Source organism: Condylura cristata, unplaced genomic scaffold (assembly GCF_000260355.1).
Source record: "Condylura cristata isolate star-nosed mole 26May11 unplaced genomic scaffold, ConCri1.0 scaffold00011, whole genome shotgun sequence".
In the NCBI taxonomy this organism is placed as follows: Eukaryota; Metazoa; Chordata; class Mammalia; order Eulipotyphla; family Talpidae; genus Condylura; species Condylura cristata.
In genome coordinates this window covers 28,076,007-28,092,388 of record NW_004567112.1, presented here as the reverse complement: position 1 = coordinate 28,092,388, position 16,382 = coordinate 28,076,007, and the positions used below count along the sequence as shown (strand labels likewise).

The 16,382-nt window shown below is 43.3% G+C and overlaps 1 protein-coding gene across 5 annotated transcripts in view; it reads right to left on the bottom strand.

Annotated features, from left to right (window-relative positions):
• WAPAL (wings apart-like homolog (Drosophila)) overlaps window positions 1–11,058 on the bottom strand; it is a 69,197-nt gene extending 58,139 nt beyond the window's left edge. For 2 of the 5 annotated variants that reach the window (XM_012723811.1, XM_012723812.1), the window contains exons 1-2: window positions 5,458–5,579; window positions 1,775–2,295 (exon numbers count right to left, since the gene is read on the bottom strand). In XM_012723811.1, coding sequence (XP_012579265.1) covers window positions 1,775–2,295; window positions 5,458–5,489 — 553 coding nt within the window. In that variant the 5' untranslated portion in view covers window positions 5,490–5,579. Of the gene's footprint in view, window positions 1–1,774; window positions 2,296–4,946; window positions 5,334–5,457; window positions 5,580–10,798 lie in introns of those variants that run through there. The other 3 variants (XM_012723813.1, XM_012723814.1, XM_012723815.1) reach the window with 3 other exon arrangements.
• Between the last annotated feature and the right edge of the window lie 5,324 nt (window positions 11,059–16,382).

Here is a 16,382-nt window from a genome sequence, read left to right as displayed (position 1 = left end):
GTGCAGGGAGGGTGAGAGGATTCACCAAAGTCAGAGTAGGGAGCAGAACAGGCAGATGATACATACTCGTGGGGGGGTGGGGTACAGGCAGATGATACATACTCCTGGGGGGGGGGTGTCAGGAGGTCTGCTGTGCTGTGCGTCACCTCCCTGGCCAGGAATCTGCAGTGGCTGTGGATTGCTTCACAGTGCTGTGTTTTAACCCGTTGCACCACCAACGAGGGCCTATGTCTGCCTTCTTTGACCAGTTTCTCCACTGCTCAGCCTCATCTTCCCCTCTCCAGGCATCTGCCCCATTTCCGATTGACTACCAAGGGACAGCACTAGATAACTGATATGAAACAGCATTCCCAGTCCAGCACAGCTGAGGACACACAAGTAAGTGGCTCAACATGTTGAAGAACAATAAATGAATTACATTCCTATTCTGCCACTAGTCAACCTACAACAGTTAAACTTCTTTTAGACCCTCATTTATAAAATCAAAGCTGATAAAATTTATTATGGACCAAAAGCTCTAACGATAGTACATTTTTAGGCGGCAATCTGGTAATATTTTGATGCTTTTTTTGATGAAAATTAAACCTCAAGTTATGAACACTGTTTCAGGAGAAATATGGGCAAAGCATGTCGTCAACCAAATCAAAATTAACTGGGAGGATCAAGAAAAGGACAGTAACAACTAGCTCATCCTCTCATGGAAAGGTGAGAAAAAAAGTGAAAAATGTTCAGCATATTTAGTGCAGCTATGCAAGACAATCTTGTATAACACTCTTTGAGGCACCTAAAGTTCCAAAGAACAAATTACTCTTAAGGATTCAGTAACAGGAAAGTTTTGTAAACTTCCTTTCAAAATATGAGATCTATATAAACTCTGATATTGCTAAACTTTGCCAATAAGAACTAACGTTTCTTAAAAGTGCTATCCTTTTTCCACTACTAATAAGAAACACGTCTCCCAGCCATTTCCAATCTTAGCGCTTCAAGTCTTTTAGTTAATTGCCTTTATCGTTTATTCTAGTCTCAAATCCTTTACGAAGGTAAACAAGAGAAATATAGTTTTAGTAGTGAATACTAGATGTCAGATTTACAAATTAGTATTTCAAAAATATAGCTGTTACTGGACAAAACACTCCAAACTAATCTCAACGTGCAATGAAATTACATTTCTCACTGTTTCCACTCAATACCTCTTTAATCTTTGTAGACCCTAAGACTACACTCCTATACCTAATCCTCACTTTAAATGCTCATCTCATTTTCATTATCAGTAACTATCCAAATCTTCCAGTAACAGAAATACTATGTTATCTCATGTTAATCCTAACATGAGGTATTCCTTATTGGAAGTGGAGCCTGAAATTTATTTAAAAAACTGCTTCTAACCTTTCTGTAACAGTACTGCAATAGTATGGAAACAATGATGTCCAAGTTGGTTAAGTAAATTTCCACCCTCCACTAGTCTATTAAATCTTTTTAAAAATTATCTATAATCCCAAAAACGGTGGGAGGAGGGAAGTTCACTGGACTATGGTGATGGCACACGGTTCATTTGGTGATGGGAGGCCCCCAGGGACTATAACTGAGATGGAAAAAGGCACAAAATGATGTAAAAATAAACTATTATATTATTTTTTAAACTGATCTATAATTCCCAATAGTCATCTTTCAGAAAGAAAACCCAAGTACTGTTAATAGTATAGAGTTTAAATCATTTAACTAAGTGGCTTATACAACACTCTCTTGGATCAGAATGAAGAAAACCAAAACTTACCTGAAGTCATTACTTTAGCACAGCTACCTCTGCTTGCATCATCTTCAAAAATACGGTTTGTGCTCTTTTCTTTCCCAAGTAAAGTATCCTCCAAATATAAGCATTTATCAGCTACAACACTGTCTTCACCCACCATATGACTAATTTTGCTATTAGCTTCAAGTACAGAAGTGATGTCTTCCAGCTGAGCAGCTTCACTAGATTCTGAATAAGAGGAACCCTTACCCTGGGCTAAATTCTTTGAAGAAACTGGTAGAGACTCATCATCACTATCAAATCCAAAAGGATCGCCAGTATTTTCTTCTTCCACCTTAGGTTTCTTCGGAATTTCTTGGATATCTGGTTTGAAATTGGGCCTCTTCTGCCCTAATTTAGCCATAAATGTGGTCTCGCCCCATTTTGTGCTAAGAGTGGTCCGTTTGTTGGAAAAGACTTCATCAAATTTTGAACTGCCATTTCCTCCTTTCCTACTATATGTTTTCCCAAATCTGGATGTCATTTTGACACCTGTTTCATATTCTCTGTGGAAAAAAGTAAAAAAAAAAAAAATTCACGATCACTAAATTTTTAACAAGTATTAACAGTAAACATAAAAATAACCTAAGGGTTCTCCCTATGTGGCTTTTCAACATTCAAAGATACAAATCTCTGAAATGGTTACATAAATATAAAGAAGGAGTAAAGACATGGTTATTTTTAACTCTATTTTCTACTACATGTGGGATTTTTTTTGACTTTAAGTACATATTCATATGCTACTTATAATGGCTAACCAACCTATAGAGCATCCACAAAAACAAGTTACAGTTTAAACAAGTTAAAGTTTCTTTTAAGTTTCAAATGAGCCTACTCACTCTCCTATTTTTCCCTTTAAAAAAAAATCTGAATAATAGTTATCTCTAATACAAAATTTGAAGCACAAAATGTTAAGCTTCAGGGTTTAAAAAATGTTAAATCTAATTCTCTGAAATTTCAAATTTATTCATGAGGGGGAAAGAAAATCAAACAAGATGGTGCTATTTTTTCATGTGTTATAACCCTCACTATTAATCCAACCTTAAAGATGACTCTTGGTCCAATGTAATTTGAACTATAGCTTCAAAAATATTCCTTGGTCATCTCCCTAAGCGCAAGAAACCATACTTATCCCATCTTCTTTGTCCCTACAGAGCTGTGCTCATTTGCTGAGTTACATTTCTGGAGCCTAGCATTATTAAATGAAGCAATATTAAGATGTTATTTTCCTCTTTGCTGTAAAAAAGGATAAATCAATGTTTTGTTTATTTAACAAATACTGGATAAAAAAAAATCTGAAGACAGTAAATCAAGAGTCAAACATTTTTAAAAACCAGTTACAATACTTTTAAGCTATCAATTCTTACCCATTTCTCATACTATGACCTTCTAAAGTCTATGTATCAATTATTAAATATAACTGGGAAAAAGTAAGGTAATCTAAAGGCTTAGGAAAAAATCTCCACACTTTTCAAATTTACAACAACTGGAATGATATTTGACCTATACTTTAGATATGTTTCAATCTATCCTTCAAATGTTTTTCCTTTAATAACTTGAATTCTTGGAAATTACAGTGCATCACTGTATTTCCCTTAGCTTTACATACACTGGCTACATGACTTTAACCTTCCATGTTTGGTTATAAACCAATTCCAATTTTGACAGAATACCTGTTAATTTAGTCATATACATTTGCATTAATAGACAACAATTAGTAAATTGCTTCAATATTTTTAACATGTCACAAAACCTTTTCTTTTAGATCTATTTCCTACTGTATTGTAGATTTATACTAAAGGAATCTTTGTCTTTTTTATTAAGTGTAACTTTAAGTATTTTTAGCAGTTGCAAGAACAAAACCAAGTAATTTCTTTTCATTCCTCCAAGTATATAGAACACTAATTTACAGACCTACATTTACACATACACCAACAAAGCTGGACCAGTTTATAAATATACTTAACACAGTGATCACCTAAAAATGCTTACTAAAGGCCATGCCAAAAACCTGACCTGAGCTCCTTTAGTCCCACACCAGATATATTCATTGTAAAAATGGTCTTAGAAACACAAAGCATTCACTGTTACAAGATGAAAAGTCTGAAATGAATATTTAATATTAAGGAGTTAGTTGTTTTAAGCGATAAGAGAATCTTGTTTTTTAAGAGTCCATGTCTTTTACAAAATACATACTCTATGGGGTATGGAATGGAAAAAGCAAACGAAAAAAATTTTGTCTCAGTAACCTAAGTACATACACGGCAATTCATTATATAACAGCCCCTACTTTTGGTTTCCAATATAGTTTTCCATGTCTTTTTCAAAAGGTCACTACAATCTATTGTAATGGCACTTTTTAAGCCTGGACTGTAAAGTTATATATAAATTCAAGAATAAGTGTTATCCCTATCCGACATTGTATTTTAAGTACATATCAAGAACTCAGGTTATAAGGTTCGGGCTTCAAACTCCAAAGAATATCCTAACTAAAAAGGAAAAAAATGATTCGCACCCAGTTCTTTTCGGTCGTTAGGCCTTTGCCTCAGCCCAAAGCCAGGTCGAATTTTCGGGGAGGTGCGCTGGGATGAGAAGTCTTCACACTTAACGCCCCAACCACGTCTAGCGTCTTTCAGATCCCCAAGAGTTCCGAGGCTCCCATTAACAAATGGCAGCAGGAAAGCGCAAACCTTGCCGCCCAGAAATCCTCACCTGGGGGTGGGTCGATGCGCCGGGAGGTAGCAGGAGAGGCGACCTCCTTGGGTTGGAAGCTCACACAACTTTTCTCTTCCCCACCCCCACTGCCCAGGAAAGGGATGTAGCTTCCGACGCCCCGGAAGCCTCTGCCACCAAATCCCCAGGGCAGTGTAAGGCCTCAGCGGCGGCCAGGGACGGAGGAAAAGACTGCAAAGGGCTCACGGCAGAAACCCACACACTTGACCGCGCTTGGAGAGGGAAGTCAATCAGCAGTCGCCCGGAAAGAACTCAGAAAAAGGAGGAAAATAAAGAGAGTTCTTCGGGTCGTTCCCCTGCCCAACTTCCTCAGAGACCGGGTGGGTGAGATAGCAACACTCCCATCACCCCGTCCCGAACCCCTGCCTCCCCCACCCTCACTGGCCAGCTCCGGGCCTAGGCAGCCGCCTGAGACCTCACTTACCCTCGGCGCCTGGCGGGTGCTTTGGCCTCGGGCCGCCTCCGCCTCTCCCGCTCCCAACGGCCCACGGGTGGCGGGGGAGCCCCGCGCGGGAGAAGAGGGTCGGCTGGTGCGCCAAGAGGGGAAAGGGGCTCCGCCACCGTCAGAAGCCGCGACTCAGCCCTCGGTAAATAGGAAACCCGGCGGAGGGGGGGAGGAGCGGCGGCACCGCAACTTCCCTCCCCGCCTTGAGCGCCGCCAGCAGAGCCCGAGCCTAGGCCTCCCGGGCCGCCGCCGCCAGAGCCGGTACCGGAGCCAGCTACGTGCCCCCGCTGGGCCGCCGCCGCCTCCTGCGCCGCCGCTTCCGCCGGTGAATGGTCAGCGCTGGAGTTTGAACAGGGCCCTGAACCATCTCAACGCCATTTGCGCTCCCGGCCCCCACCTCCTTCCTCCAACAGCCGCTCGCTCCGTCACTCCGCTTCCCACAGGCCCCGCGCGGCCGCCCGACGCCGCAGCCAATCGCGCGGCCGCTTACTCAAATAGCCGCGCAAGCGCCGCGTCCCGCATGCTCCGGCGCCCGCCATTGGCCCGACCGCGCGGGCCGACGGGAGTTGTAGTCCAGGTCCGCGAGGTCGCAGTGCCGAGAGCCCAGCGCGGGAGCCGGCCAGGGGCAGAACGGTAGGGGCAGGCCCGGCCCGCCCGGGCTAGGGAGCCAGTTCCAGCTCCGAGCCCCGCGGGGAGATGCAGGTGCCGTAGGGGCGGGCCGAGGGCTCAGTGCAGGCAGCTGTATCAATCGTTTCCCCTCCAGGGACCCGCCGGTGTCTGGGGACACTGGGTTGTGCAGCTGCTCAGGCCTGCTGGGACCGCCGCCCGGGAGAAGGGAGGCGGGGAACTTGCGACTCCCAGCCGTCCTCGACCCGGGTGCTAGCCCCTTGCGGGTACCGACGGCGGGAACCGGGAGACCTGTGCGTTAGACACCCAACTGCAGTAGTCGCGAAGTGATGTCGCTCCAGCCCCTAAATGCTCTCCCTCCTACTCTTCGGCCCTTTGTAGTTTTTTCAGCGTCTCACACCTGTAAAATTGGCCCCGATAATTAGATATTAAGGAATTATCATTACCCTTTTTGGGTATAATAACAGTAAATGAAGTTATATTACACACAAACACAGACATACCGAAGTTTTGACGGGTACAAAGATCTGGTGTTTGGGATTCCCCCTAAAATAACTCCTACCAAAAGGGAGGGAGGGAGAATAAAAGAAGCCAGTCGGTTGTTTTTCATTGTTGATGCTGCGTGATCAACACAGCCTCTTTATTCTAGCCTCTTTTCTTTACATCTGAAATTTAACAAAATAAAGTGTTTAAAGAACGGAACCAGTGATTGCATCTGGGGAAGGAAAGAAGGTGGGAGGATTATGAGAAAGAGTATTTTTGCTACACATCCTTTTGTGCTAGTGAGGTTTCTCCCTCTTAGCTTATTTCAGAAACTTGGAAAGTTTGGGAGGATTTTTATTTATTTACTTTTTTTTTTTTTAAGGCTGCAGTGGGAAACGAAGTTCTAGAGTGACACAGTGTTCCTCCTGGAAAGAGGCATGTTACATCAGGCTCACCATATCACCCTGCTGTTTGGTGGCAGTTAATGGAGAGTCAACTTGGCAAATAGAAAACTACTAATTGCTTTTAGTGAAAAGCTCTCCCCTTATTCCACAAGTGGGTAATTGGCTTTGAGTGGCACCCAGAAGTTACCACACTCCTCCGATTTGAGAAACTTCGAATAAAAAAAAACTAGCTCTGAGGTCCGGGCAGCCCTCCCCAGTTGGAACTTAAGGTTGATGTTAGTGTGGTTGGGTTGTTTTACTTCTAAGGGTCTTGCCTGCAAAATTTATTTTCTGACATTTACTATTTCCCAGACAGTGTATCAATACTTTCAACTCTTTGGTAGTTTGTATGAATGGAAACTATAACCAGTCTCTGTGTTCCACTGTGTGGTGGTAAGCGAATGACTTTTATTTGGGTCACTTTTGTCTTAAAAAAAAGGCATAGGATCTTGTTTTGTCAGTTTGTTTGAAGATTGCCGGCAGAGGTGCAAACTGCACTTACTATAATTATTTAGATGACACTGTGGTGGGTGCTAATTAAGGGGTAATTATCATCAGAGGCAAAGGCTAAGATCAAAAAGCCAAAAATGGTAGAGAGACAAATACAAGCTCTTCCTATAGAAGGGTGCTGTGAACCCTCCAAGACCAAAGGACACCTACCCTAGCCCAGTTCATTTTGCCCTGGCCTAGCTAGTACTGGAGATTTGGTTGTGTCAGTGACTGCATGAAGCTGAAAAATTAAAAAAAAAAAAAAAAAAGCTAATATCTAGAATCTTTTTGAGTGCCTTTTGTGGAGCAGTTGTATTAACTAATGGAAGCTGGTAGTGTTACTGCTAATTAAGGAGTGGTTCAGGTCAGTAGTTTATAAGCATAACCAGGGAGCTTGCTAGGAATACAAATATGGGGGAGGGAGGGAGTTTTTTTTTTTTTTTTCAAAGATTTATTTATTTATTCATATAGAACTCGGGTACAGGCCAGAGATGCGGAGGGTGAGAGGATTCACCAGAGACAGAGTGGGGAGCAGGACAGGCAGATCGAGGAAGTACACTGCTGAAGGGAGCAGTGGGCAGGTCAGGAGAGGTCTGCCACACCATGTGGTCACCTCCGGGGCAGGCGGGGGATGGAACCCATGCAGAAGCGGTTTTAGATTCTCAGTGCTGTGCTTTAACCCGCTGCGCCACCAGGGAGGGCTGGGAGGGAGTTTTTTTAAAAAACACAGAACCCCTAAGTTTACCCCTATTCCCCTGAGTCAGAATCAGTACTTTGACAGGATTCCTCCAGGTAATTGGTCCACACATTGATGTAAAGTATACCCATAGCGTTTTGCTGCAATTTAGTATTCATTAGGGTGGAAGAGGGGAAAGGAAGAACTTCAAGAACCTACTGTGCATCAGGTGTCATGCCAGACGGTTATGGCAGGCCTCATTTGCATCCCTGCCTGTTATCCCTATTTATAGGTAAGGAAATGAAGAGGCTGACATTTGCTCAAGGTATCACAACTAATGAGGAAATCAAACTTTTTCTTAAACATTGGATACCTGTTATTTCTTGTAGAGACATTCTTGAACTTAATAGAAAATGGTATAGAATTGAAAATTCTTAAATTATGTGTATGTAGCTTTTGTGGAAGCTTACTGAGCAGACCTGTTGCAACGCTCTTCAGTATCTTATTTCTAATGATAAAGACAGCTAGAGTTTTCACCCTAGGCCCCCTCCCGAGGAGCCCAAACTGGGCCTGCAGGCTGTGCCACTTTCCTCCCTGGCTCCACTGAGGCAAGCAAGTGTCCCGACAGCCCTGCATTTACCACCAGGGCCCAAACTCCACTGTGGATTACACAGGGAAGCAAATTTTCATTTTTATGTTCCTGTCTTTATTTTATAAATTCTCTCAGCCCACACTCTACCAGCTCATTCCCTCCAGACCATAGATTAGTTCTCTTCACTTCATTCAAATCTGCTTCTCACTCTCCCTCCCTGTTTGTCTGTCTGCCTCTCTCTCTCTCTCTCTCTCTCTCTCTCTCTCTCTCTCTCTCTCACACACACACACACACACACACACACACACCCAGGTACGCTTTTTCCCCCCCTCTGCTAGAATGCCTCTTTGCAAACTTAGAGGTCAGATTTTATTTCCCATTGCATGTCACATTTATGACAAACAATTCTTGGATCTGAGTCAAGCTATGCTTCTCTCTCATATTGTCTGGAGGAGGGCAGAATCCCCACTACCTTGAGATCCACCCAAATGGACTCATACTTTACTTCAGCTGAAAAAAAAGAAAATCTAATAAAATGAAACAAAAAACTAGTGGAAGAATTTGTTCTAGGGACCTCTGTGGTGGTACAAGGGGTTGTCTCAGCACTATGAAGCTATCCACAGCCACTGCAGCATGAGTTTGACCTCTGGCCAGAGAACTGACCCACATGACACAGCAGAACTCTCCTGATTCTCCCCCCTACCCCCGACTCCCCTCAGCAGTGTATTTCAGTAGATCCACCTGTTCTGCTCCCCACTCTGGTGAATCCTCTCAACCCCCATACTACTTGCCTGTACCCCAGTTCTTATATGCATAAATAAGTAGTCAGAAATTACTACTTGGCTACAGGAAATTTTTCCTTGTAATAGAATGTGGAAGAAAATTATAAACTGTACACTTGCACATTGTAGAGATCATGTTACTACACCATTCTGTGTGTGGGGTCACTGCCCTTACCCTTCTCTCTGTGCTGCCCATGTTGGTCACATAGGACTTTCCAGTTTATCTCCTCTGGCCAGTTGAAATGTCCCCACTCCCAAATGTTCAATATTCATAATTTATTTTTTCTCTGGGCCATTTGTTACCTCATTTAATAAATCACACAATGTGCATGTTTGTTTATGTATTTATCTTCCCTGCAAGGACAGGGACTTTGCCTCTCTCTTGTTTTCTGCTCTATCCTTAGCACCTGGAAGAGTGTATGGCACATAATAGGTGCTCCGCAAACATTTGTTGAATAAATGCCTCCATTTTTTCCCTTCCATCTAAGATTATATCTTGAAAGAAAGTAACTTAAAACTAATAATAGTCTCACATAAATTGTTAACTGCATTTTCCATTTTCCCAATGGTAGGGGAGTTATTTTCTTCTTGATTCAGATAGGTTTTCACTTTGAGAATTGAGATAAATTGTACTGTAATCCCAATTACCTTGTTTTCCAGGATAATTGGAATATGTTCTCTGGAGATGGTGACATCCTTTGGGGAATGAACTGCTATGTAGGTAGTTGAAAGACAAAGCAAGGTAAATTGTCTGGAGACTTAACTGCCTGATAAGGATTGGTACCCAATAACCTAGAAGAGGTGACTCTTATGTTGAAATAGCTCTCTTCTCTTCAGTGTCCTCACCCCTAATGCCCTATGATACCTCTACCTGGCCCCCAACAAAACCCACTTAGGACTTCCTATCACATCCAGAAATCCTTATCATAACCTCAATGCAGACATTGTCTGTCCCCTGACTACTGCTGCCCCTTCCCACCTGCCAAACCAGCCTTCTAATACTAGAACTTGCCAAACTGACTCCTGCCTCAGGGCCTTTGTGCACACTGTTCACAAGTACTAGAGATGTGCACCTGATACTCCCTTGCCTCTTTTTGCCTTCACCTAGGCGTTCTCTCAGTAATGCCTACCCTATCCATGCTATTTAAGTGGAACCCATTACCCTGCCACCTCAGAAAGCTATTGTCTTTTCCTGTTGATGTCTTGCAGCAATCATCATGTTTAATTTACATGTTGACTGATGTTTCCATCTACTAGACTATAAACTCAGGGACTATTGAATTTTGTTCACGTTTATATGCCCAGCACACCTAGAATAGTCCCTCGCACACAGAAAATGTGACATAAATATTTGCTGTTTCCTTTCACAAACATTTTCCTTTTGCAAAGCAGCAGAAGCAGCAGCAGCTCTCTGCCTGCTGTGTCTATGCAAGTGTCTCTTTTTCTCTACCCTAATAAACCTGCCTTTTTGAAATGTAACAAATAGGTGTTGACTGCATATATTATAGATTGTGTTGAACTCTTCCATGTCTTAACTAATTTTTTATGTACTTGACCTAGCACAATTGCAAAACATACATTGAAACTACTATAAAAACATTTTTATCAATTTCTCCTTTACATATATTAATTTTTATATTTTGAAGGTATTTTATTGAACACATGCAAGTTGAGAATTGTATAGCTTCCGTAAATAAACAGCTTTCTAAGTAATATGGGAGATTAATTGCACAACTCACCTGAATTTTCCATCCCTTCTTGTATGCACGCCTTTTGCATTGTGACTTTGCAGCTCCCTCCAGAATATAAACTCGGTGAATCTGGTCTGCCCTTGTGACTTGCCTTGGTCAAAAGAATGTAGCAGAAGTGACAGTTCTGAGCCTGAGCCTTAAGAAACCTTGAATATTTCCATTTTCTTTCTTGAATCCCTGCCTCCACCATGAGAACAGGGCTGGGCTAGCCTACTGGAGCTGGAGGATAAGAAGCCACAAGAAAAAGAGCTGAGGTCATCCTACACCACTCGATAGCCAGCAGAATCCAAACATACAAGCCCAGCTGGTATCCGTATATACAGCCACCTACTGGCAGCTGCCCACAGATGTACATGTGAGCCCGCCTGGGACCAGAACTGCCTTACCTGATTTGTAGATTCAGTGAACAATAATCACTGGTTACTATGCTAAGCGTCTGAATTTTAGAGTGGTTTGTTATACAACAATATTTTGACAATAAATAACGGTTAATGCTTCCTCCTTTGGGTCTCAGCCACAGAAAGGCTTTCCTGACTACCTAGGCAATCTAAATCAGCTCCGTAGTCTCTATATAAAACTATTGTGTTATTTTTCTCACTCTTGTCACTTCCAAGTTCTTTGTTTCTCTGTTCTCTAGCCTCAGCACCCAATATAGTACTCTCACTGTCCAGCAGGGCAGCCAGAAGCTGTGTGTGTCCACTGGGAGCTGGAAACCTGGCTAGTCTAAGTGGAAATGGACCCTGGACTAATAAAATGTACACCGAATTTCAAAGCTTTAGTACAAAAGGAAAAGAAACTAAAGTATCTTTTTTTATATTGATTAATTGTTGAAATGATAATATTTTGAATATATTGAGTTACATAGCATGCATTATTAAAAGTCATCTGTTTTTAGCTTTTTTAATGTGGCTACTGAAAAACTTAAATTTATGGCTTATATCTACCAGATAGCATCAATATAGAAGTAAATGATTTTGAAGGGAAATATAAAAATATAAACTACCAGATAAAAAAAATACAAAAAATTCAAAAATATAAATTACCAAAAGAAATGAGCTATGAAGCCATTATGTGAGGGCAAAAATTTTTTGGCTCTCTTAAGAACCTTAAAGTACACACTAAAAGCCTTAGTGTCTACTTTAATGGAAGAATATTAAATGCACATTACTAAGAGAAAGAAGCCAATCTGAAAACGTTACACATTATATGATTCCAACACTATGACATTTTAGAAAAGGCAAAACTATAGAGATCAATGGTTGCCAAAGAATTATATAGAGGGAGAAGTACTGAGCAGATAAAGCAAGAGACTCTTTTAATGCTATAAATGATACTGTAATGATGGATTCATGATAGCATTTGTCAAAACCCAGACTGAAGTCAAATGTAATCTGTGGACTTTAGTTGACTTTATCAATATTAGTTTATTAATTGTACTACACCACACCAATGAAAGTTGTTTTTTTTTTTTTTTTTAATTTATGTAGGATCTCCCTGGTGGTACTAGGGGTTAGGCACAGGACTATGAAGCTATCCACAGCCATGGCAGCATGAGTTCCATCCCCCAACAGGGATATGACCCTGCAGACCTCTCTTGTCTGTCCCACTGCTCCCCTCAGCAGTGTATTTTGGTCAATCCACCTGTTCTGTTCCCCATTCTTTCTCTGGTGAATCTTCTCTGCACAAATAAATAAATCATTAAAAAATTATACTGTACAGTCTCAAAAAATATTTCTTATGCATACAGGAACAGGTATAGGCCAGAGGTGTGGGAACTAAGAGGATTCACCAGAGATAGAATGGGGTCAGAACAGGTAGATTGACCTAAATACACTGCTGAGGGGAGTAGCAAGTGAAACAGGAGAGGTCTGCTGGGTCTAGTGGGACAGCTTCCTGGCCAGGGATCAAACTTGTGCTGCAGTGGCTGTGGATAGCTTCATAGTGCTATGCTTTAACCTCTTGTGCCACTAGGGAGGCACTGCCAATGAAAGATGTTAATAACTATGGAAATAGGTAGCACCAAATATGGGAAGTCTTTATACTATATATTCAAGGTTTCTGTAAACCTAAAACTGTTCTAAAATATCCCCAAAAGGTGAATTGACCCTTGCTTGGTCACAAGAATAATTTTCTAAAACAAAAATTTAGCAAGCCACTTTCCTCTTTTAAAAAAAGTTTAGTGGGCCCTTCCTGGTGGCGCAGCGGGTTAAAGCACTGCACTAAGAAGCTAAAGCCACTTCCGCATGAGTTCAATTCCCGCCTGCCCCGGAGGTGATCCACATGGCCCAGCAGACCTCTCCTGACCGGCCCACTGTGCTCCTCAGCAGTGTACTTCAACGATCTGCCCATTCTGCTCCCCACTCTGTCTCTGGTGAATCCTCTCATCGCCCCTGCACCTCTGGCCTGTACCCCAGTTCTGTATGCACAAATAAATCTTTAAAAAAAAAAAAAAAAAGCTTTGGTGGCTCCCACTATTCAGAAAGTACTTTCATTTACATTTACAGTTGTCTGTCTCCTGTCCCATTTTCTGCCCTTCTCTGGCTATTCCAGAGCAGTCAAGGTGTCAAGCCTCCATTCCCAGACCATGCTGTCTCCTCTGTATGGAGCGTTTTCCCTCTATGCTTGTGGAATCTTTTCACAAGTCATATATATACTGTCTCATATAGATCAGTCATCCTCTCTTCCTTGTTCCACTATTACAGAAACTAAGTGTTTGGTATGTAGGTCATTTTTGTGATTTTTTCTCATGCATTTGGATATGGTGAGTATGTGTGCACCTTAGAAATGGTGACAGAGGACTCCAGTAGTTACAGGCAGGCTAGTGATTAATATCCGTAAGATGGAAACAGTAGAGGCAGAACAAGGCATTAAATGTCACTGAAGATCTACTTGGCTTCAACTTCTAGAGGCAGTGGGGATAACCTACTCAGAGCAAGATACATCCCAGCAAAGAAGTGGTGTTAGCTGACTGTCTTCCTACTATGATAGGAAAGAGCTTCAGGGCTGTCTGTCACCTGCTTTGAAAGCCAATCTGCCTCTGACTGGGGTTCACTTATAGTAGGGTGATTCAGTTTCAGGTATTTCAGTTCCATGGCAGATAACAGTGTGGCAGTGACATTATTCTTCCTACAGTCTTATAGACAAACTTTGGGACAGCATGTACTGAGTTTACTGTGTAAATTTCCCTATAGCTCCTCTTAAGGATGTTCTCATTTCTGGCAGGTGATGTACAAAGAAAAATGACTTGTCCAAGGTCACTCCACTCTGTAACAGAAGTCTGTCTTTCTTCAAAGGCCACAGACATTAAAGTGTGTCTCATCCTGGGATCTCAATATCAAGCCAAGTAGAGGAACCCTATCTTTCTGCTCGGAGGAGTAAGGATCTCAGCTGAGAGACCTCATAGGTGTTTCAGAGGAAGAGATGGTTCAAGGAGTCAGGAAGTCAGGAATGGTTTAGTAGCTGCAAGAAAGTGTAACAGACCTCAGGGGTCATATAACTGAGTTCTCAGAGTAAAGGGATAGTCAGGCATCTACAAGGCCAGGCTTATTCACCAACTTGAGGCCACAGTACCTTGTCTTAACTGGATGATGTATAATTTTCTCACCCCACCTACTGAATCATCTGACAGCACTCAGATGCTGATCCTGGAATGGAGAGAGGGGAGCCTCTACTGTTCTTCCTTCCATGTCCCTCATTTCGCCTATGGGATCCACAACTGGCCCTTGGAGCACAGAAAAGGGATAAATTGGTATTCCCAAGAGATGCTTAATTGGGCTGAATTTCTTCTGGTGACAAATTCCCGTGTTTAGTGGGTAAGAGGACTCCTCAACAAGCCCCCACTCCTCTATACACAGCCCAGTCAACCCCATAGTTTGGGCAGATTCCCGGAGGAGCTGGGGGACCTCTCCCAGGAGAGTGAGAAAGAATTCTGTCCTTTGTGTGACTTGCTTCATTATGTATGAGTGTTGTTCCCGTGTTTGAAATATGATCATTTCTCTATTTGGTTTTCCCAGCTTGAGGCAAAAGCTTTTTTGAAGACCTGGCAGTGCCTGCTTGAAGGAGTTAGTCGATTAAAGAGTGCTGAAGTTGGGGAATTGGCAGGGAGGCTGGCAGCTCTCCAAGACCACGATGGTGCTCTGGTGATCTCCCAACCCCTTGCCAGCACACATGAGCTTGGCATCTTACCTACATAATTGGGACCCCATACCCAGGGGGAGCTCATGCCCTATGGAGAGCAGGTTACATACTGGTGGTAGAGTCGAGTTACATGAGTCATTTGTCACACAAGTTAATCCATGTAGGCAGTACCTAATAGTGTCAACACCTCCCCCACCCCACCCCCACCTTCCCACCTCACCCCCACCCCCCTTTCAAGGGTACTAGTGTTCATTCTTGTCACTAGCAGCTGGGCCGGGCAAGGAACCCGACTTGATAATATTTTGGCAATAACCTAACAGGCTATGGAATGTGGACAAGGAAACACATGCCAAAACTTTTTAAAATTACCCTCGGTGATACCTCTCTGAGTCCTCCTGCGACACAGTGGCTGGACATGGTAGGCTCAGGCCTATCAGCCAGTGTCACCCTACCTCGCAGGGAAGGGGGGGGAGGTGCTCGAGAAACATCTGGAGAGTCCTTGGGGCCACTTGGCACCCCGCAGGGCTTGATCCCAGCAGCACCTGGCTACACCCAGCCCTCGCGGCCTGCCTCCCACCTGTGACCTGGATTAGGGTGGCAGTGTGGGGGTAGCAGGTGACAGGACAGGGACTCTAAGCTTAGAGGTGCAAATAAGAGTCTGTTGATTGAAAAACTCCAACTCGGAATAGGTGCACAAAGGAATTTTTTTTTATTAAAAAGTTTATTTTTACATCATTTTGCACATTTTTTTTTCATCTCAATTGTAATCCCCACGGGTTTCCCATCACCAAATCACCCCTGTGCCACCACCACAAAGGAATATTTTTAAAGCCGGTAGCGGGAGCTGTGTAATAATTTACCAACGTTTGTCTACAAGCACCTGCCTCTGTCTCCTAGACCAACAAATGTTTGCCAGGTTCCCACCCAGGCCAAAAGCCGGTTTGTTTTAATCACTGAGCTCTCAGTCAGCTTTCAAGAAGACACATCCGGGCCTAGAGAGAAGCGTCCAAAATTAACATTTCAAATGAATACTCTAGGGGAAAGTGGGAGAGAAGGAATGGGGGTGCTTCTCCCCCAGGGCTCCACTATGCCCGGGGGCCGGGCCCTGCATTTGCAAGACAGAAAGCGCCGCTAGGAGCCGCCTTTGTTGTGCGGATGACCTGGCGGGCACTTCCTGTACCGATCGATGACCCCGTGACGGGGCTGTGCGCGGGTGCTGCGGCCAGGGAGGGGATCAGGGTCTGTGAGCCTAAGTGGAACCTAGGGCTCCCGCAGTGCGGAGGAAGCGCCGCGGCCGCCTTTGACCCAGCCTACCCGCTCTGCGATTCTGAGCTGTTTTAACCTGCAGCTAGACACGCGTTAGCGTCCGGGTTGGCCCTTCCAGTCCCTCCTGGGTTTGGATCTCCTTTTTGTAGACTTAGGACTTAGTAGTGAC